Genomic DNA, 23,784 nt, shown 5'->3' on the forward strand with positions numbered 1-23,784 from the left:
TATTACATCGATAGCGTTTACTGAAATATTATATAAAAAAAAAAGTAAAAATAAAATATTTTTTTATATGCTTGACAAATACGAAGAGATATTTGTTAATATCTCACAAAAGCTTTAAAGGACAAACGAAGCGACAAAATAAATGTAGACATCGCATACATTATAGCAGCGCAACGTTTATTACCAAACCAATGTTATATTATAAACGATAAATTGCTTAACTTTAAAAAGTAAGTATATATATATACATATATTTCTCGCACTATCTAAATAGCCTTTTATATATATATGTCTGTTCACATATCTCCAACGATTACACTACATTAATATCAATATTTGTGTGAATTATCTTATATCAAAGAATAAATTCTGAAATAAATCACAACAAATTCAAATACGAGGAAGACGTTTAACTACTTTCCTTATTCTATAATCCTTTAGTATACTGTTACCACGTTTAAGATAGATTCGTTTTTGACTATAGAACTTTATCACATAGAAAACAGTCTCGGCTTATTGAGAGCAGTGCAAAAGAATTTGAAAATTGTGTGTATTAACGAACTTAAATGTGCTGTATTTTAAACTATATCATAAATTGAGATTGATTAAAGTCACAGGACATTTATACACGTTAGTAAAAAAAAAAAAAGAAAAAAAAAGAAAAAAAATTAAAATAAAAAAGAAACAAAAAGAATGCATGCTCTAAAATTGTTGACGAATTTGTTAAAATTCTTATTGTTATTACATTCACTTCACACGTTATTTACAGGATCAAAATCGAATCTATCAAGGACATTATAATGTATCAAATACTTCATTATACTTACTACGATAATGAATAACATTTTTTTATATATATATGTAGGTATATACCTGCACTACTTGGCTCCACTATATTCGTATACACATATTTAATAGTATAACTTATTATAGATACTAACTTGGACTCTACTATTCATTAAATTCTTGTCTACATCTATCTACAATAATATCTCTTAATACTATCAATGTACGGACGCGAAGCTACTCTTTATTAATATCTGTCATTAAATACTGCATTATAAATGTAATATCAAAGAGATAGATAGGTATACGATACGTACTTACATAATTGTATACTCAGGAAGAAAGAAAAATATATCTATTCAAAAAATATACTGAAACAATAACGATAATATAAAATCTCTAGTAACTTTACTGACAAATGAGAATTTCGATTCTCTTCTTCTGCCAAGTTTTTATTTTGCATAACATAATATCATTAAAATTGTTTATAAAACAAACAATATGTTTTGCATAGTACTAAATATGGAAATGGAATATGATATAGTATTTGAGCATACTGCAGTTGTAATACAAATTTCCATAAAGTCTCTATATATAATTACAAACACGTCATAAATGTATTATTATATACAATACCTATATACACAAAACCTAATACATGGTAGATCATTTCTAAACTTATTTCTTGAAAATCTAACGGATTAGCTTATTCACTGTACATCTGATACCCCTTAACCGTATCATTTGTGACACTTACGTTAAATAAATCGGTCAACGAGCATGGAAGGGTCATACTGGGAATGTTCAATTTACCAAGCACGACAATTACGACGGACGTTAACTTCTCAACGATTTAATCGAAGCGAAATTTCTATTACATACGTCGAGTTAATTTACGAACAACAATCAATAATTGGCTAGTTACTATTTTCGATCACATGTCACAAAAATAACAAGCTTTCCAAATCGTTAACCTCTTTTTCTAGTAACACGATCGTGCTCTTATCATGGCACGTTTTAAAGTTTTATTGTTAGTTCGGTCAAGATATAAATTTGAAATCGTTTCGATGTTATTATACTCGCGATCGACGTTCTTTCTGCCGTATATATTTTATATATACATATATACGTATATACGTATAACCACGTTCCAAACCCCATCCACACCCTTAACCGTCGAATGAACCTTATGGTGGTTTCCTTTTTTTCTTATAAAACCAAAAAGGGCTTTTCAATACCCGATCCAAGTTCCGATGGAACGAACGAGTTCTTCCTCGAGCTGTCCGATAACGGAGGTACTACTTGCCCCCAGGATAGATTACCTTCCCTTTTTTTCCAACAAAGGTTTCTTCAGGTTAAAGTGCATCCGATTAATATCAGGAGCGAAACGGGCGGATAGGGAGATTGAAGTTTCTACAGACATTTCTTTTTCTTTGTAGTGAAATTTATCGACATTCAATGAACTTTTTGGTGTATCGATAAGATTGGATAAATAAGAGAAAGGAATTTATACGAACATTTAATTAGAAATTACTATGTGTCTATGAAAAAGATTCTTTTCAGATATCATCGATTTTAAAACATTAAAATGCAAACTCTATAAGAAAAAATAGGATAAAAAAAAGGGCGGGAAGGGGCATTGGAAAAAATCTTTATCGTGAGAAAGGAGAAAAAGGTCCGGCAACGAGTGTATCTCCATCCGTGTTCAGGCAAACCGTAAACAACAGAGACGCAACACAACGATTATGCATGTACACGTGGTCAGAAAGAAGCGTCATGCGGTGCAGCCAAGCGTGCGTTGCTGTTTACCTGCGAAGGGCACGTCTCCGAAGTATTCCTCGACGTTGTCGGTAGACATGCTCTTGTCCGAAAGAGAAACGCTCGATAAAGATCCGCTGGATGCATCGAGAGAACCGCTTGCAGGAAACTGTAGCAAATCCTCATCAGTTTCCGTTTCCATGTCGCGAGATCTTCTTTTATAAACCTGCCGAAAAACGAACGCAAAACATTTTTCTCTCTTTTTTTTTCTCTGAAATTTTCTTCTCGAAATGTCATGACTCAAAATTGTGACTTCTAGAAGATTATATACGACGGGCATTGTTTCATTTTCTTTTTATAATCTTATCAAAAAATGTAAGGATTTTTATCTTCTACTTGGAATCTATTTATTAATCCTTATTTATTTTTATAACAGATAATTCTTATGGAAACAGACGATTAAAAATGCATTCTCTTTTTTTCTTTAAATTCTTTAATTCGAGAAAATCGATTTTTATCAAATAAGATATTCATCATGTATTAAAAAAAAAAAAAAAAAAAAAGAAAAAATAAACTAAAAATACAATGTACGAAGCAACAGGAAAAAAAATTAAATTCGGAAAAGAAATTTCCGTGGTTTGACTTTCGCAATTAAAATCCCAGAAATCAGGGATAGCAGACAGGATCATCACAGCGATGAACATTCTGGAGGTAAAGAGCGTAAATCATCACTAAAAATTCGTACATTTTTCCGTGCTTCAACGGAATGGAAGAAGAAAGAAGCTTCAGGAAGACGAGGTAGAAGAGATAGTGGAGAGAAATGGAGAAACATTTTTAAGAAAGCAAGAGAAAGAGAAAGAGAGGAAAAGAGAGAGAGAGAGAGAGAGAGAGAGAGAGAAAACCAGAGAAGCGCAAAAGTCGAGGACTTCATTATCCAAAGGGTGTCAGCGTCTTGCATTTTGCTGCTCTACTGAACCCCCGGAAGTTGACAAGTGAAAAGCAACCATCCGTAATCGGTTCCTTCATTTTCGTCCTTTCTTTCGTCTTTTGCCTGTCGAGTCTCTCATCTTCGTCCTTCTTTCTCTTCTCGTCTATTTCACCGACCGTTTCCAACGATCGTAACAACATTTGATCGAATTACGTCGACGATCACATTTCAACAGTGATACGATAGAAAATTCTCCAAATAATTTTATCGTTCAAGAGATATATCTGAGATGATCTGCAGCTATTAAAACGTAATTTCATTGATCCATGAAATGAAATAAACGTGACCACGAAAATAATGAAAAATTTGACTGGAGAAATTCGCTGAAACTTTGTATTTCTTCCAAGACCCCAACAATCGACAGCTTTATTGTAAAATTATAAGCGACAGATTGCAAACGTAGGAAGATCGCATACTTGAAGAAATGGATTTCTAAATAACAGTAGAGAATTCTTCGAAGATGCAACGAAGCAAAAGCCGAGAATGCTCGATTCACACGATTTCGACGTACCAACGGATTCTTCCGAGCAAAAGGAAACGTATCCGTGCTCCAACGATGCACGTTGCTCCCTTCAGAAGGAACACGTTCTCCTTTTCCCTTCTGTGGCATCTAGCAAAAAGGATACACACACACATATATATACACATATATATGTATATATAAATATATATATATATACACACATTATATATATATATATATATATATATATATATATATATATATAGAGAGAGAGAGAGAGAGAGAGAGAGACACATACACACGCGTGCGCACATACACTGTGTTAGATTTCGCCGAGCGTGTACGGCCGTTGAAAGATGTGGATTTGCAAGTGCATATACCAGCCGTCGTCGCCGTTGCCGTTTGATGAAGAGAAAAGCATCCTATGCTAACTGAAGCAAGAGAGAGAGAAAGAGAGAAAGAGAGAGAAAGAGAGAGAGAAGAGATAAGAGAGCACGCTATGGATATCCAAGTACCGGTGGATAGGAGAGAGGAAGCGTACGCGTAGAGTCGGTCTCACAGCAGAGCGATCACAGGATGACGCGGCAAACGGCTGTGAAGGAGCGATGCTGATACCACGAGCAGAAACTAAGAGAGCGAAAGGGAGAGAAATAGGGTAGGGAACTGCCAGATTTGGCTCCTTGGAAATCGCATCACAGATCAAACAGGGCTTGTATATTAAACGTAGCCCTGTACGTAAGACGTTCGTACATAGGTATATCTATACATACTAGAGACCATATACTACCGCTTATCTTCTATCCAACGATTCGGATCGACTGAGAGATTTAACGATCTTTGACATGGATGGAATTTCTTGACTTCACGACGTTCCGCGCAACTCTGATACGAGAAGATATGAAATCGAACACGCCGTTTTGTATGCATCAACGATCACGTAGCAAAACGTGCAGAAATGAATCTTCTAAGATCTTCCTAAGATATATACTCGCTGAATATTGACAAACCGGAGAAAGCAAATATTTATGACGACAATTACAAGAAATCTTTATCTGTAAATCGTCTATCGTAATAGTATCAAACATTATATTATAAATAAAAAAGTTGTTCTGAAAAAAAAGTTGAAAATTGTTAGGAATACGTGAAATTATTAACAAAAGAAAAAAAAGAATACGGAATTCACCTGGCTCAACGGACGAATACGTTCGTGAATCGACTTCTCAGCTTGCATGGCAGAGGGTGGTGGATGATCGGGAGTCGGTGGTTGAACGTAATGAGTTGGACTCGTAGGGAACATCATTTGCACGCGTCTGAGTCTCTTATCTGTAGCCTCTCTGCCATCCTGAACCATCATTGTATGACCACCGTCAGGAGTTTCTCGTTTTTCATCCAGCAGACTTTCTTGGGAAGACTTCAAAGTGAGGAAAGCATTAGAGACGAAAGTTTGTTCCTGATGTACAGAATCGTTCTCGCTACAGGGCGACTTATCGACGCAAGGGCCGTTGTTATCAAGCTCATAGCCTTCGTAAGCGTGTCTACGAAGTTTCCTTCGTGGATTTAACATCTTTATTGGGCGATTCTCGTAAATCGATGTTATCGCAATTGGTTCTACAGTAGTATTTGCTGTTACTGTTGTTGTTGTTGTTGTTGTTGTTGTCGTCGTCATCGTTATTGGCATTGCATCTCGTCGATTGCCACTTTCCACGGACGGCACAAAACGAGACTTCATTTCCACGTACTGGTCCACGCTTCTCGTCACGTGTCGTAACTGCTCACGACGTTTTTGCAGCTGTTCAAGATCGATGTGACTACGCGCACCGCTACGCGCTAAGAACAAGTACTCGTAGTTACTCGGACCCAACGTACAATCCGCCGAAAGTGACATTTGAGTCTGCAGGTGCGTCGGCGAAACCGATAAGTTACGCCTCGGTGGTTTCTTCGGCGGTGTCGGCTACAAAAATCGCCATGAAATAAGCCTCCCTATTGGTATCGATCGTGATACCTATTTTCTACGCTATAGCATATGAAATCATAATAGATCGATTCGTTCGATAGTAAGTCAATGTTGTCACTGCAGAGTATATTAAATTTATGTATTTCGAACGAAAAAATAACTATACGTTTATTTGTCTACGATCGAAAACTACAATCTTTTATATCTGTATATGTTTGAATATATATTATATATATCCGAATACAAATTGAGAAGTCTTCATAAAAACGCGTTAACCTGAACTCTATTTTCAAAGGATTTTCCATCAATTCTATATTTTGTGTTGAGCGATGCAAAAATCTATTTCCTCTACCTTCGTATTAGATTTCTCCGTTACAACGATCGAATCGACAGGCCAATTATCGAGAAATCGATCAACGAGGAGAATTCTCTACCGTGGAAGCCGCGAAATTGATGATACCTCCATCAATTTAAAGCACACTCTATGCTATAAACATTGTCGATATCTTACTTCACTACGTATAGAACATCTGCGGAACTATTCTCTTGTTAAAACGCGTAATCGATCTGGAATATTAATCGTACACTAATAACGTTGTTCCTCGTATTCATAATTTAATGATGACGATCGCTAATTCAATCGTATAAACGGTGGAATAGAAATATTCGAAACGTTATTAATAACGTTATTTTTAGCATGAGACATCGATAGCTTCGAATAACTTTGATTCGCTTATGACGTCATTTCACCCCCATAAAAAGAGAAGAATTTCTTACCGAAACTTTGCTGTTAGAGGCAGGGCTATGAAGTGAACTGGACAAGGGTGCCATCGGTAAGTAAATCCCAGGAGCACCGGAATCGTTGGCTAAACAACGTCGTTCCCGTGGGCTCGGTCCACCAACGCTAGATGACGAGGAGACGCTCAATTGATCGGACTCCCTGTTACCACCATATCCCGTGGGCAATGTCAAGGACAGATCCTCCGACACGAAGCTACCTTCCATGGTTCCTCTTGGTACAGGTGGCGTTTGATACAATCCGCTATCCGAACCCCTATGATAACAAATCCCAAAAACTAAATCTTTGGACGTTATCAATCACAATTACTACCATTACGAATACTAACTACGTACCAACAAAATCGAAGTTTCCGTTCTCCTATCTGATCTCGAACGGAAGTCAAATTATTCGACATCCTCCGATTATTATTAAACCGTTATAGCCGTTAATTCGATCGAACTGAGCTTTCCAATTTGAATTCTATATCTACTTATAAATTATTCTAACTTTAAGTATTTAAAGGGATTATCTCGAAAATGAAAACGCAGTTCGTTCGTTCTATTTCATAATAAGCGAGTTATAAAGATGTGAATGATCCACGTGCCAAATGTTTATGTCATTACCCTGTCGTGTCGCGTGGTTGTAACGGTGTTCTAGAGGTGATAGTGTTTTGTGCTTTGTCTTCCGGTGTTTGGTCAGAACTTTCGAGAGTATTTATGGAGTTGAGAGTGTCAGACATGGACATGAGAACGCTGTCGAAGACTGAGCTGAGATCGGAGTAATCCTCTGTCTGCGGGATAGTCCTCCGTACTCCATTCACTGGTCCCCTATTCTGCCCGTCTTCGCTGAAACGCGTTACGCCAACTAGGCTCGTCAAATCTTTCTTTCACAATTTTAACCATTTTCTTTAACTTTTTTTCAAGCGAAGCTTACGGAGTTGATAACATCGAATCGATATCGAACACGTCCCATCGAAGTGAAATCTCCAAACCCCCATATTTCAACATATATCTGATCTATTTCAACAAATAGGAAACGATATGGAAAAACAAAAACTAAACAACGACGAGAGAATATCTTGCGAAAAACAAATCGAGTAGCAGTAGGAGAGAAGGCCATGCCCGGAGGACACGGTTGAGAGGCATGGTTATTAGTTTTGTGCTGCTGAGACGGGCTAACATTTACATTGTTTAACGTGATGGATTCATCTCGAGGCAGGCCGAGTCGGGGATACCAATGTCAAACACGGACGATGGAGGGCTTTCCTGGCTGGCATTGCACCCTTCATTCTTTATCCTTCTCACTCCGTCGAGTTCAGCCAACCGGTCGGCCTTAGTAGCTAGCGGAAGTGGAGAGCGAGAGAGCGAGAGTAGCAATGGGGCAATGCGGCGGGGGTGACCTGGGGCGAACGAGACGGTCGGACCCACCATCGCCTGCCTACATCAGGAAAATTAAACCAAGCCAAGCGGTGCTTAACGCGCTGGGGCTACACGCGACCGCGCCACCTCCTCCTCCTCTCCTTTCCTCTCTCTCTCTCTCTCTCTCTCTCTCTCTCTCTCTATCTCTATCTCTCTCACTCTTTCCTCCACCTATACATCGAAACTTCCCTTCTCGATCCGAGAACCTACAGCTCTGTGGCTAACGCAGAAGCAACGCCACAGTGGCAGTAGCAAAAGTAGTAACAGCAGCAGTAGCAGCGGCAGCGGCAGCAGCAACAGTAGCAATAGTAGTATTAGTAGCAACCAACAGGAGCCAGCAATGACACCGGCTGCGGCTAACAGAAGCAGGTATACCTAGCTAGTGTGGGAGATGGCAACGATGGTGGCAGTGGTAGCAGCTACGCAAGTAGACATCATCACCCCTCCGCTCGTCCAGTAACTTTCTCTTTCTCTTTCTCTTTCTCTTTCTCTCTTTCACTCACCCTCTCTCTGTACTCGCTCATTCACTCTCACGATGCTGGGTCCACGTCTATGCTTTTGTTTGCCCACATCTCCTATATTAAAGCTAACACACAGCAATGCACGTACTTGCGCGCACCTACGCGTTATACATACATACGAATATCGAGTCTTTTTGCGAAATATTACGTTCCTACTACATTTTACCAATGCCAGAGTGAGCTGGTCTCTCTCTCTCTCTCTCTCTCTCTCTTTTTTTCTCTCTTTCTCTCTCTCTTTTCTTGCTCTCGTTTATTTTTCTCTCTTCTGCTACTCGTCCCTCTTCCACTCACCTTCCATGTTTCTCCCTTTCTTCGGTATTAATAAATAGCACGATGATAGTTCGAAGAGAGCAAGAACCGCGCGTTGCTCGTTTAAGGATTAAGCTTACTTTCTGGAAAAATGTCAGACTAATTAGTTGACCGAGAACTATTTAGATGAAGATTCTCTTTCGCTCGACGCTGCTACGCATTCTCTTCGTAAAAGTTCACGCGAGCACTCGTTCTAATGAGGAAGCGACGTGACCGGAAACTGGACGTAAACGAGAACGAAATAGCACTAAATTATATACCCGTAGCAAACTAGAAACGTACATATACAATGTTTCCCAAAGTGTAATTATTCGATGTAGTGTGCCGCTTGAAACAGTCAAACGTTCTTATGCCGCATACATTGTATCCGATATGAAATGAGTAATGATTCGTTAGAAAATAAAACGTATGATATGTTAAATATAAATAATATCTACTTGACCTATACCTAGAAACGTTCTCGAAATTCTTTTCTGCTTCGTACACAAATATGAATGTATATAAATATAAAAACATGAAAGAGGTCACGACAAAAATATTTGGTTGTAAACGTTAGATTATATCCCGTGATATCTAAATGTCTATGTACAAATAAAACATGTTATTTTTCATATCCAAAAAAAAAAAAAAAAAAAAAAAAAACAGGAAGGAAAACAAATACGTGCGTTACTGCGAAGATAAAATCGTTACTCCAAAGTTTGATTGATTAATTAAGATTTTCTGTTCCGTTGGATCCAAACAAATTACATAATCGTCGAATGTTTGCTCGAATGAATAATCCAAGTATTAAAGTCTATCAATGCTGATGAGATTTCAGCGAAGGGAAAAGAAGAAAAAAAGAAATAAATAACACGTAGGGCTCAACGAAGTGGATCGTGAGAGACGCAATAAAACTGGAAAAACGAGCAGAAAGAACGAAGAAAATAAGATGAAAAAAAAAAAAGAGTATACTCACAAAGACATAACGGAAGTTCCGGAGACACGACGATCATCGTCCCGAGGCTTATGATAGAACTGCCATTGAGTGGGCGACGTCCCTTCCGCCGGAGAAAGATCATCCCCAGGGCGTACGTTCTCGTAAGGGCTGCCCAACGAGTCACCACGCTGAACTGGAATCGGTGGCAAGTTCTCACTGTCGGCATCGCTTTCTATTCCGGAAGAGGACCTGTGCCCTGCGCATAAAATATAATATTATATCATCGCACGTGTAACAAAAAAGAAGAAACAATACTAATTCTAACAATTCACAGATCACGTATAATATATTCTTTCACCGAAAAGTTTTACAAACGACCTAGTCGAATGGATTCTAAAAAATAGACCTTTCTTTTCTTTTTATATATATTACAAATCTCTTGATAAAGATTTAATATTATTACAGATTCTTATTCTATTATTTATCTAAATCATAATGATAATAAAATTATGAACAATAGCGTGAGTTATTCGTGTTTCTCGTATATACATAATTACGGTAATGCTGAATACCGTAAAAAAAAAATCGCAGTTAATATTCTTGTAATTAAGATGAAAAAGATGAAGTAAAAGGGGATGAGAAAAGTAGAAGGACAACCCGCAGCAATTCCAACGTACTCTTTATTACAGCCGTAATATCTTGGGTGACGTGTGGCGGAAATTGTCCCAAAAGGTCCAGAACGGTGTTTTGACGAGAGTCCCTGATTCCCAGATCCACGCCTCTGTCCAAAAGTGCTCGGACAACCTCCATCTTACCGCAAAGTGCCGCCTCGTGCATCGCTGTACCAGCGGACGTTCTTGTGTTGACGTCCACTCCCGCAGCGAGTAGAACTTCCACGACGGCTCTACAAAAAAAAAAAGAAAACAATGTCATGACAGCAACAAAGAACGGACAAATACCTTGATAATTTGTTTTGTTTAAAACTTTGTTGTTTTTTTAAACAAATAAATCTATTTATTTGTTATCAATTTATTCGGAGTATTTAAAAAGCTTACAAATCATCGTAAGGCCATGAGACGAATAAAACTATAAAATTCCAAATATTTAAAGATTATTAATCTATGGAATCGTTTTTAAGAATTTTTTAGATATGATTTATAGAAAAGCTTGATTTGTTAATCAGAAATATTTGAAAACAAGTAAGACTGATAAGGTCTTACCAATAGGATTAAACGACTAGATGACGAAATGGCCAGGAAGCGTTGCCTATGGTCAACATAATAATCCTCTTGGCAAAATTGAACAAAGAACGCACCCTTGCCTTTTCCAAAGGGACTAGCATGCGATCGTGCAGCATCGGCACGACGCATATATGTACATACATTTTCGATAGTCTCGGACAATCGAAATCGCAAAATACGAATTCCATCGCGCGGTCCACGCCGACTGCAGTGACCGCAGCCATCCGTCGCATATAGGATTCGCGGCTGGGGATCGGATTCGCATGCACCTACGTTGTTATTACCGTGCCATAGGAGTATTTGTATACTGGCTTACCGAGAGCAGCGATATTGAATCCGATAATAGACATTACTCCACCCCCACCATTCGCTTTCTCCCACACTCACCCTCTCAATCCCTTTGCTCACCCGCACTATCGCCAATCCTCTCTCTTTCTCTCTCACTCATTCTGCAATTCCAGCAAACGTCAAAGTAGAGTTCATCTCTTTCTCGCTAAAACAAACTCCATATCTCTTTCTCTCTTTCTCTTTCTGTCTCACTTACTCGCGCATACACACGCGTAGGTACAGCTAGGCGTTATTTAACCAAAATTCGAGCGATAAAATGTCACGTTGTCCTTCTCTCACTCCCTCCCCCCTTTCTCTCTCTCTCTCTCTCTCTCTCTCTCTCTCTCTCTCTCTCTCTCTCTCTTTCTCTCTCTCTCTCTGTGTCTTTCTCTTCATATCCACATTCAAGCACGCAACGTACGCGCCATCAGTATAAAATGCAACCATCGGACTGTACTGTATATCGCCAAATGCGATCGCATTATAAGCGGCGAGCGACGGTTAAAGCGATTACCGGCTGCGAGGATGCATAGAAAAACCGACGTTATACCCGATTACAATGTGAGCACCGTTTCGCGGCGATTCACGATCGCCGACCATTTCGATACCAGCCACTACCACTCTCTCTAACCCATTTCAACGTTCAACCCTTCGTCCCTCTTTCTCTTTCTATCGCACACACACACATAGTCTACGCATCCTACCGTCGATTATTTTAAAGGCTTACCAAGAGGATTATGGACGTGTACCATCGCTATGTTAAATGAGAACGAATCGGTCGAAACGATAAAAATGGATATTCCGCTTGTTAAACGAGCGATCGTCCAGGCCTCGAAAAGAGAAGGGCGTGTAACTTTATATCGAATATAATTGTTGAAAGAACAATGATCAAAATCATTGGTGTTCCGCTAAAACTCTTGCCATTCCTGTTGTTGTTACTACTGCAGTAAGATTTTATATTGCAGAAAAATAAACGAAAGAACACGTTTGCAGAGAAGCGATCGAGCGTGAGAGTACTACAAAGGGAGCAAGAAAACTAATTCAAAGTCGGCCGATAGAATATGTTAATAACGTTTTCACTTATTTTCCTCGCGCGATCGTACCACGTCGATGTAATCGATTATCCGGTTAATCTCTCACGCCATCCGATTAAACGATCGATTGGACAACGTACGCCGGTGCTTACAATATTATTTAATTAACAAACCATTAACGCGAATACGAATTTACAATTTCCTATGGCACATACGTTCTAGCATGCTCTTTCATTCGTATTTTAGGAATCGCGAAACAGCTTGAATTGACCGCTCTAATTTCATTCGACGATACAAATAATGAGATTTGTTCATTTTAATCTATTTTCGATATATCCCTTTTCGAAAGAATCATCATCCTTGATAACACGTGAGGTCTAAAATATAAAGCTTCTCTCTCTCTCTCTCTCTTTCTCTATATTCCTTTTGCTCTCCTAGGTGAAAATAACTTTAACCTTTCCATCAGCAGATTTTCAAAGTTCACGTCATGATCTACAAACGTACACGTACACACATACACACACAGAGCCACGTGTACACCGCGTAAACTGCATATGGATGGACTGAAAATACGTGAGGATAAGGAAGAAGATAATAACAACGCTGCTACTCTCGTACAAAAGGTTAACCCTTTCAGGTCGACCGATTTATTATCGTTCCTTAAATAAACCGTTTCAATATAAATCTTCGAAAATTATTAACGATAAAAAATGATCTAATTCAACATATAGAGAACGTATATTGGTTAGGCAGATTAATTATTAGTTTTGTCTATTAAACTATCAAAGATGATAACGATAAATAAGTACACGTCCAGATATCCAAAGACACCTTTTGCTAAAGGCAATCGTAGATAATCTAGGTCGATACGTTCTGACGGTGTTAATTAATACGATTCTCGCTATCGAGAGGCGGAGGTCGATTGCAATTCGCACGGATGAATCAGAGAGAGGCTGGCCGGCTGTTGGCCGGCATGATGCGTTCTGATGCATTCGTGTTCGCAAGAGAGAGGAGAGAGGATACGTTCGAACTGGTAGATGGTAACATAGGACGTGTTACTCTGAGAGGGTTGCATCGGACCGTGCCAGTTGGATGCAGGCATATATCCCATTCGACGGGATTACGCAACACGGTGCTCTCTGATTGGTTCTAATCGTCGGCTCTGCAAATGGCTCTACATCGTTATGGTTTGCTCGAACGAACCCATTGTTGTCCAGGTTTACAACATCGCGGAATGGGCATTATTTGGTAATTAGAACGGACGGTATTGCTGATAAGGAACGGGTAATGAAAGTTTTCCAAAGGAAAAAAAAAAAAAAAACGTTCGTTCCATTTCGTTTCGTCGATCGACTCTGATCGAATTTGTCAATTTCTGTTTCTTATTACTCCAAAGTCTATGAAAATAAAGATTATATTTGTAGATTAATCGATACAGTCCACTGATATGTGATCAAATTTACGAGTTCGATTCGGATAAAAAAGTAATGACGAATTTTTTTCATTCCAGAAAAATCACAGGACCACGAAATGGTGTACTCAAATGCACCGAAATACGCATCGGTGCAAATACCCTGCTTGCGCGAATTGCGGCTAATCTAACAGCGACACCGCCAATTGTAACGCAATATAAAATGGCGTTGATGGTGATGGTGGTGGCAGTGGTAGAGGTGGTCGTGGTAGTGGTGGTTGCCAATGAATGTGTAGACCAACGCCCGGACGCGTGGTCAAACGCGCTGCAGCGATCATCGGATCAGCTTAATCAAATAAAGAGAACGTGGGCTCTGCACAATATCAAATGGATCCCGAACTTGCGGTAGTACAAATCGAATACCAAGACGATTCACGATAGATTCTGTAGAAAGCTTAGTCAGCGGAATAAAGTGATCATGATTTATGATTTTTTCAGATGAACACTTTTGTCATTTAAAATATATAACAAATAAAAAACTAATTCGGATAATCTGAAGATTTTATACACACACACACACACACACACACAACTTATAGAATCTTTTTAATTACAAAATTTAAGATCTATAGTAAACTAAATTGTAAGCAAACACTTACCTATGTCCATTACGTGATGCTAAATGCAACGGAGTGTGTGGGAAGATCAAAGACGAGGAAGAACTACGTAGAGATTCAATCAACTCTGGATGGGTTCGCACGAGTAGCTCCACTGTTTCCAATCTATAAGTGAATGACACGTCTAGCATCTTCGATATCCCTTATATGTATCTATTCTAACTATGTTTACAAACGATACTTTATAACTATGTTTACAAACGATATTGGACTATGTTCAAAACCAAGCTGATACTTATATAACATCTGCATTAATTACTTTTATATTAATCTTTTTATAAGAAAAATTATTATTTCTTTTTTGTAATATTGTCTCTTACTAACTTTTTTTGTTTTGTTTTTAAATTACAAATTGTAAACCAACTCATATAACGTTCTATATAAAATAAAATCGGTGTATCGACAGATGGACTTCTTTCTCTCTCCATCGAACTTTCTCTCGTAGATTTAAAAATTCGTACAATCCATTTACCTGCCATATTGCGCGGCGAGGTCGAGAGCAGATTCTCCGCGGCTGTTGCGGATACTCGGGTCGCATCCGTACTGCAACAGCTGCGCCACTATTTCCGTGTGTCCATATTGTGCAGCACAATGCAAGGCCGTCTCGTTGTCCTTTGTCTGCAATCGTATAAAACACAGTGCAATCTCTTCTGACTATAGTTTGATAGATCAGTTTGTGAGAATTGCCAACTTCGAAGAAACATCGAAGAGATATTCCTTTCCCCTTATTTTATTGCTTTACGAATCAAAATAAGAATGACAGATGCCATTGAAGAATTTTCAAGAAGTACGATTTTCTCTCAAAAAGATTTGATCAAATGGTATTATTTTGGAAATTGCTTACCGCTAGATTGACTTTAGGAACCGAAGGTCCTTGGCTAAGAATTAACCGCACAATTTCAGCATCGCCTGCCCAAGCTGCCAAATGAAGTGGTGAAGATCCTTTAGCGTCTACGACGTTGGTAGAAGCCTCATATTGGAGCAATAACTTGACTACTTCACTGGATAGAAAAGAGCAACGATAAAATTAGCGTTAAGCCGTGTGAAAAATTTATAAATCGATAGTCCGTTAAAATTATAATCAAAGTAGTGTAAGAAAAGTCACGTATCAACGATAAAATCTTTAGTCGAGTAAACATTAAACCTTGATTAAAAAGCGATGTAAAACATACAATGCAAATTTATTGTTTCAAACAAATGATTTTAATGAACTTGAATGCATACCGATGACCATTGAGAGCTGCATGATGAAGGGCTGTATATCCACTGGCATCTTGCACGTTAGCACCCGGACCTCGTCGTAAACTGTAAATACGACACATTATAAGATATTTTCGAACACCCTATATCCTCTTTGTTTTGTATAATTTAATAGCAAACAAGGGACATGAATTTCTTATACAGATGACAGTCTACGTGAGCAGAAAAACATACTGAAGCAAATAATCTGACAATTTAAATGTTGTTGTTAAAATATAGCTATGATAACTGGGTCAACAATGATGTATCAGTATCGACCATCAAATAGAGAACAAGTACGCAAGTAGGGAGAAGGGTAGGGAACTAGCATCCGCAATTAAGAATTCACATTGAGTCATTGTAAACGATACTCTGACAATTGTTTTATACAAGCAGGAAGATAGTTTCGTGTTACGTGATGTATTCGCGTGACGAATTACTGACTGCTCCTCGTCATTCCTTGAGATATTTTCAAAACTCTCTAGAAACCGAACGTGTGTTTCATAAAATTATATTACTCATCATTCGTCAAATTTTCCTAACGAAAGATAACAAATGAAACAGGAAATTTTCTCTGAAACTTGTCTTTGTTTCGTTTACTTGCATGCAAACTAAGATCTAAGAATAATTTCTGTAAATAAATCATCGCAAATCGAGTAATGACTCGTTAGTGTTTGTCGGTAAATCATCCGGGACACACCCGGACATGACAAAGTTCAATTCTAGCTTCATTTCCGTTATCAGGAAATCACTTTGACTCTCGATCCCTTGATACTCTCTACAATCACTCGATTGCCGTCTCTTCTAAGTTTCATCGCAATTGCACTGACAAAGTATGACGTAAGCGTTAGGTATCACGACACCGGCCTCTATCGGCACGCTACAGAAGGTTAGATGGTGTCCACAATAGAGTCCGCAGACAGGAACAGGTTCGCTAATGAAGCTTCCTGCATCCGACACATGTTCTCATTACGCGCCTTTGTTGCCCACCCAGTTCCGAAATAGACGACTGCATTCTCGCAACCCCCGCAAATACCCCTATAAATGCGAGCAAGCTTCCTTTAGTTCTGTCTCGCTCGTTGTATCTATCTATCTGTCTCTTGGGTATAACAGAAAGCTGCAATACCTTAACTATCTCTTTCTCTCTTTCTCTCCTCCTTTCTCTTTTTCTCTACTTTCTCTCTCTCTCTCTCTCTCTCTCTCTCTCTCTCTCTCTCTCTCTCTCTCTCTCTCTTTCTCTTTGTCTCCCTCTCTTAACCTTTCGTCAACGACACAAGATCCTACCCTCTTTTTTATTCGATACTACGCTTGTATTACACTGGCTCGAAAAAAATATCATTAAAATGATACGTCGACTAACGCGTTCAAAATAAGTTTCGAGAAAAGAAATAAGAATTTTAGTGGTTTACTTATAGGAACAATAAAAATGTGATAAACAGGAAGAGAAATTCTTGAGAGAAATCCTGAACTTCCTACAATCAACTTACTTGATAAAAATAAGCCCCCAATATTGCTCCTCCTTCTATAATATCTTTGCTATGTAATAAACGTCACAGAGGATGTCGCAAAGCATCATATTTGCTTGGCTCTTAGGTGATCCTAATATTAAAGATGCTTGATAATATATTGTTATATTCGAGTTTAATCAAGATTTTATCGACTACTAGAGATGATGAAGGAAACAATAAGATAATGTCTACGTTATTTCTTGGATTTTATTACTATAAATAATCTTTTTATATTTGCATTATGTTTGAAATAAATTTTTATAAATAACAATTGTTCTTTTCTTGTTTCAAATGTTTAAAACTTTTTATTCGATTATATCAATGAATATGATATTAAAAAATATAACGTTTCCCTCTTTATTATTGTATTTCAAAAATAAAGTAACGCTGACGTATTCTCAAATTGCGATAGGCATAAGTTAAAGGGACGTTACTCGGACGTACAAAGCTTCGCGGTCGGCCAAAACTTATGCCATCGAAGGAATCCCACGAACAATGAACAAAAATAGAATTGGCACAGCCGCCAAAACCATTACGCGAATCCGGCACAATCGTGACTTCAAAGTCAACGAACGGACCAGCGCGAACGTAGCAACGTGCACATACGCATGTTTCCCAACGAAAACGATTTGTTAATTTATGCGAGGAGAATACTAACACGATCTTCATATTATTACCTTTTCTGCTTGTTTATGATACACGGCTTACGATTTAAAGGTATTGTACCGTTTAAATATTAAACTGGACTAAATTCGTCGAATGAAATCAACAGAACGCATCAATCCATCGCATATCGGTGACTTTCTAAATATTTTTCTACGATATTTATATTATAACAACGATAAAATTTCATTCTTGCATGATCAAATATCGAAATTCTAGAGAAACGTCTTTTCTTTAGATTTGAAGATCTTAAAGCAGAGTATAAATAGAGAAAGAAAGAAAGAGAGAAAGAGAAAAGGAGAGCTTTATCTAAGGGCATGCTAGATGAGATCAAAGCTCACCGACGTCGTCGTCATTAAGCGTTGCCCGTCATTAAGCATTTCGCTTAACGGTCCTTTAAATCATCGACTTTTCCAAAGCGGCACGCGTGCCGATGCTTTAAACATCGTTCAAGGTCTCCCACCCTTACACCATCTCGTTCCTTCTTTCGAAACCTCTGATCCATTATAAGCGAGATCAAAACGAGGAACGATAAAAAGGGGCGGCGAAAGGATAAAGTCGGACGTATAAAAGAATAAAAGAAAGAGAGAAGTGGAAAGGGGTGGGAGAGAGGTAGTTCTGGAGGTCGTCGAGAGTTGGCACGACACGATGTGGCGACGAGTTCGAGAAGAGCTTTCGTTCGCTTCGTAGAAAAGAAAACGAGAGAGAGAAAGAGAGAGAGAGAGAGAGAGAGAGAGAGAGAGAGAGAGAGAGAGAGAGAGAGGAAAAGAGAGAATACACGTGCTGCATCTCCTTTCCCAGCCCATTTACCACCCTTCGACGATTCTCTCTCTCTTTCTCTCTCTCTCTTTTCTCACATTCGTGTCTCGTGAAACACCCCTTGCCATCCTAGCAAGCTGGTATATACTACATCGTCTTTGCATCGAGTAAAGGCACGTATTTGTTTTCCGCGCCCTAACAACCGCCGGCGTGACATCGAAGGTAGGCGAACGGACTTTTAAAGCCATGAGGGGGTGGCCACCCTTTCCCAATTCGTCGCGTCCTTGCGTACGACGCTCTTACATGCGTGCAGTCAAGAATCTCTCTCTCTCTCTCTTTCTCTCTCTCTCCCCCTTCCTCTCACTCTCTCTCTCTTTCTTGCTTTCCCTACCGTTCTCACTATTTCGACCAGGCCATTCATCGAGTTCATCCGCTCGCAAGTTCCTTAATTAAACTCCGAAGATTGCGCGCAAAAAGGACATCACCCAATGGCCCTACGTCCCTTTCACATTGCCTGGCCTAACGAATGAAACGACGTAAGGGTAGCTAGGAAGAAGAAGGGAAAGAACGGGATCGAGGGAGCCTGATGTGGGCATACTTTCACCGAGAAGCAGATCGAGAAGAGAATGAAAAAAGAGAGGATGATATCTACTTGTTAGACCACGTACAATGACAATTTCTTGTTGGACTTAATCAAGGAACTGGACGATTCTCGAGTATAGATCCGCTTGTTAACAGTAGATCGTGGAAACTCGTCGCTGTTCTTCTTTTTAACACGCATAGTTCTGAGTACACAGACCTTGTTCTAACAAAGAAGATTTTTAAATCACTTACATTGATAATTATTTATTAAAAGTCGCTAATCGACTGATAATATTTCATTCTGATTTTTGCGAACTTTGTAAAAATTCATATCGATTGTTAAAGTTAAATTAAAATATGTTTGATCTATTAAATATTAAATACGAAACTGATGTCAGAATATTGTTAAATATGAAAATGTTAAAAAAGATCGAATGTTAAAAGTGTTCAAGAAAAAAGAAAATAATACGCAACATCGTATGTTTCTCTGCAAATGTGTATTATACGAATTGTATGAATTCGCGATTATTGTATGAAATATTTTTCCATAAAGAATATACTGAATTGAAAAATCATTCTATGTAATTTTATCTGATTATTATAACTTTATATGACAGAGATGCGTATATAAACATATTCCATGTCAGTTGTATGATGAAAGTATCATAAAATCGTAAAGCTCTTTTAATCTCATGTAATTATTTTCAGCGTATCGATCGTTTTTTAGTAGCAAACAAGTCGCTAAAAATCAAGCTCTATATGAATCCAAAGGTATTCAATTCGGAATTTAAAGTTCGTGGTACGTTCTTTTTTCGAGCCATAGTGCAATGAGAACGGTGTGATCTAAAACTAACAGTCGTAGAGGGGAATGAACTCATTGGAATACGCATGAGTTGTATTGGATGTCGGTGGTGAAACGCTTGTCCCACTGTTTCCTCTTAACACTGCGAGAAACTTTGCTGTTTGCTTCAATAGAACGACGCGGATGTAAACGCGAATTCTATATCATATTCAAAAATTCCATTGTTTATATCGTATTACTAACGGACGATACAAATTCTATCGAATTCTAAACGATGAGATTATAAACGGCGAACAAACGAGTTATTGATTCAACTGAACAAACGTGTAAGGCTTTCAAATAAAGAAAACATTTACCAAGAAATATTTATAATGCAAACAATTCTCTAACTAATGAAATCTCAAACACGAATAATTTTAATCTCGAGTATCGATTCGTTGATACGATACTTCGAAAAGAAATTAACAATTGTAAGAAGTTCAAAGTAAGTAAGTACATGGAAAGCTACAACCCCGTTCACAATCGTGAAAGGCACCACCACGTGAAAGTTGAATCGAACGGGTAAAGTACGAGTCTTGTGTTCCGTAAAAGTGCAATCTATCGCTGAAAAGAAAAAAAAGGGAAAAACAATATGCCAACACTTAACGCGAAAATAGGCACGAGAGTCTCAAGTCATTGAATTACGCGGTTTTTCCCCAGGCGTTTGCCAGACAGAGGCGCCATAAAACGTAGAGGGATAAGAGAACTCCTATAAAGCCCTTTCCGGTTGCAGGAACGTGAGTGCTTAGTGCGAACGCACCCTTAGGCTCGTAGCTAAAACGAAGAGGAAAACTAGACTGAGAGAGGACGAGAGAGTAAAAGACGACGAGAAGAAGAACGAGAGCAAAAGAGAGCAAAAGAGAGAGAGAGAGAGAGAGAGAGAGAGGAAATTGTGTGTGCCTATACGTGTGAGGGGTTGCTGAGGCATCAATCGATAGTTTCCTCCGGCGAGGAGAAGAGAAATTATATGTGCTGACATAGCTGAATATCCTTCTCGAGAAACACTTCGAAAAGATTTTGAAAAATCAAGTATCTCTTTCTATTTTGTTCTCTCTGTTTCTGTAACAGCATTTGCATGCATAGACTGCGAAGATTTCTAATGATATTTGTAATCACTGAATTATGAACAAATATCTTTTATTTCCTCTTCATATAATCTCAAATCAAAATGTACTTACGTGTTAAGCATATATCTATAGATCTTCCAAAGTTCTTGGCTAAATATAATTTTTATAGCAGGAACATAGTTTTATAAATTTCATTTATTCAAATTATTTGTTACACATATCGTTTGACTTTCTCTCTCGAAAAAAAAAAGAGGAAGAAAAAAGAAAACATTGAATCAAAAGCAATAATATTTTTCTTTTAAAGTAATACGTAACAGTTTTTATAAATTCCGTTGTCCTTCAGATACATCCTGTACAATAAAGGATACATTCGAAGGTTATTATGATTACGATAATAGTAGGGTAATTGATAACATTCCTTTTGTCGTACGTACTCGATAACACTGTTTATCATATTGAATTCTCGTAAACGTCCGAGTAAATTATTAGGGAGGAAAGCTAAACTACGTGTGGCAAAAGCGAGCATTTTCTTCATGGAAGGATGATCTCGGTGTCGACTAATTGTACCCTCGACGATCGTCGTTTAACGCATCGATTCCTTCTTCCAAACGAGTAGATGCAAAACAAAACATTAAGTAAATGTAAGATTGAAAGTAGGGAGAAAATTGCCACGTTAAATACGACTTTTTAGGATCCGTCCACTGAATTCCCTTTTCCCTTCTGTCGGTTTAATGTTATTCCCAAAAAAAAAAAAGAAAAAACATGATCGACTCGATGAAGAGACGAACTCGAAGAAGAAATAGATATAATTTCTAACACAAATCTTTACAATTCATAAATAAAACTACGACGTATGCAATGATCATTAACATCGTATTCCAAATAAAATTTACAGCATATGACTTTGTTTTACCATGAAAGATAAGTTAAATATTCTTTTTAAACAAAACAATAAATAAATAAAGAAAAATAAAAAAGAACTGATTCGTAAGATGAATTTAAAATAAAGTAAAAGTATGAACTGACACAAATTCAACTATCTCGACTTATAAAGTACTCGATTTTCTAATGAAATATTAATATCTTCATTCGTGAAGGCCTGAAAAATGTCGAGCCTTTGCGAAAAGCACACTTAGTAATATCGCTGAATCTGCGACTAGAATTTTGCCGACTAAGCGACGCGGCAATGTATATATGTATATATATATATATATGGATACATAGGTGGAATGCAACAGCATCGTCGATAACCTCAACCTCGACGTTAGTGAATGGTAGCTGTAACAATTTCTTTTTCACACCTTTGAAGAAACATCAACGATCTTAATCGTCCTGCTCAAATATACAGAGAAAGCCGTGATTTCTAAATGAAAATAGAAAGTGATTGAGAGTCTGTCTATTCATATACACACATGTATGTAAATAAGTGCCTCTGTTGTATGGCAGATACATACGAATTATCACGATGTTGCGTTAAATGTTCTAAATGGTAGGTTAAAAAAACAAGAAAAAAGAAAAAAAAAAGATCTCGAGCAACTTAAAGTAACCATACAATATCGATTATGCAATTAATTAATAAATCGAGCTTATTTTTAATCGTTTGACCGTTCGATCGATGTATGAAAGTTATTTAGGTTGATGCACAAGGGAATACATAGTGACACATGTCCGAGCAACGACAAAGTATACTCTTTTAGTTATTAATATCACTTTTAAAGCGGTCACTCACACTGATACATCTATCCCACTACGACTATAAAAACAGAGAACCGATATTCGTTTATGAACGACGCTGCAATTACGTTCCTTATGTGAAACATTAACTAAATATTTAAAGACCCTCATCGATGTCGAGAAGTTCTTTAAATACATCGATGTAACTTCGAAACAACCCTTGTAAACAGCCGACTCTTTACGAAACATAAAATCAACGTCGGGCATACGTGACGAGAGTCAAACAAACGATAAATGCATTGGCCAAGAGAGAGAGAAAAAGAGAGAGAGAGAGAGAGAAAAAACGGTAGGGTAGGAGGGCACTCATACGCGAAAAGTGGCACATCCACGTCGCGATTAGCATCGCAAAATATTTCTCGTTTCCCTTCTGGGTGCAAGTCGCAAGGGGTCGACGGTTTCGCACGGGGTGCGGCATTTTATATTACTTTCCTCTGATCTCCAGGCGGAAGAGGAGAAAGAGGAGAAGGAGGAGGGTAAAAGTGCCAAGTACGATATGGAGCAACGACAACATCGCCTGGAGTAGGAGCAACGCTTGATACTGAAAATGGAGCGAGACAGAAAGAGAGAATAAGGGTGGAGGGATGGTAGCTTTGCCAGAAACTCGCCGCGGGCACACTTTGTAGTTATGGACAAGTTGCGACGACGACGAGCACGAGAGGCAATTTGTTAGAGAGGACGAACGCGTTTATCATGAGACATTTCAAATCAGACATTGAATCTTCTTCTTCTTCTTTTATTCTTCATTTTCTATCCTCTCTTGAATGCGTCATGATCAAGTACTGAGAGAAATAGATTGAATGCAAAGAGACT

The 23,784-nt window shown here is 38.2% G+C and overlaps 1 protein-coding gene across 3 annotated transcripts in view; it reads right to left on the reverse strand.

Annotated features, from left to right (window-relative positions):
- Positions 1-23,784, reverse strand: part of LOC122631127 (ankyrin repeat and SAM domain-containing protein 1A-like) — a 50,424-nt gene that overhangs the window by 21,912 nt on the left and 4,728 nt on the right. For 2 of the 3 annotated variants that reach the window (XM_043816421.1, XM_043816419.1), the window contains exons 2-11: positions 15,806-15,886; positions 15,426-15,582; positions 15,054-15,199; positions 14,564-14,686; positions 10,572-10,798; positions 9,934-10,150; positions 7,354-7,575; positions 6,727-7,003; positions 5,179-5,946; positions 2,596-2,770 (exon numbers count right to left, since the gene is read on the reverse strand). In XM_043816421.1, the coding sequence (XP_043672356.1) occupies positions 2,596-2,770; positions 5,179-5,946; positions 6,727-7,003; positions 7,354-7,575; positions 9,934-10,150; positions 10,572-10,798; positions 14,564-14,686; positions 15,054-15,199; positions 15,426-15,582; positions 15,806-15,886 (2,393 nt within the window). The remainder of the gene's footprint in view (positions 1-2,595; positions 2,771-5,178; positions 5,947-6,726; positions 7,004-7,353; positions 7,576-9,933; positions 10,151-10,571; positions 10,799-14,563; positions 14,687-15,053; positions 15,200-15,425; positions 15,583-15,805; positions 15,887-23,784) is intronic. The other variant, XM_043816420.1, reaches the window with a different exon arrangement.

This window comes from Vespula pensylvanica, chromosome 8 (assembly GCF_014466175.1).
Source record: "Vespula pensylvanica isolate Volc-1 chromosome 8, ASM1446617v1, whole genome shotgun sequence".
Lineage (NCBI taxonomy): Eukaryota > Metazoa > Arthropoda > Insecta > Hymenoptera > Vespidae > Vespula > Vespula pensylvanica.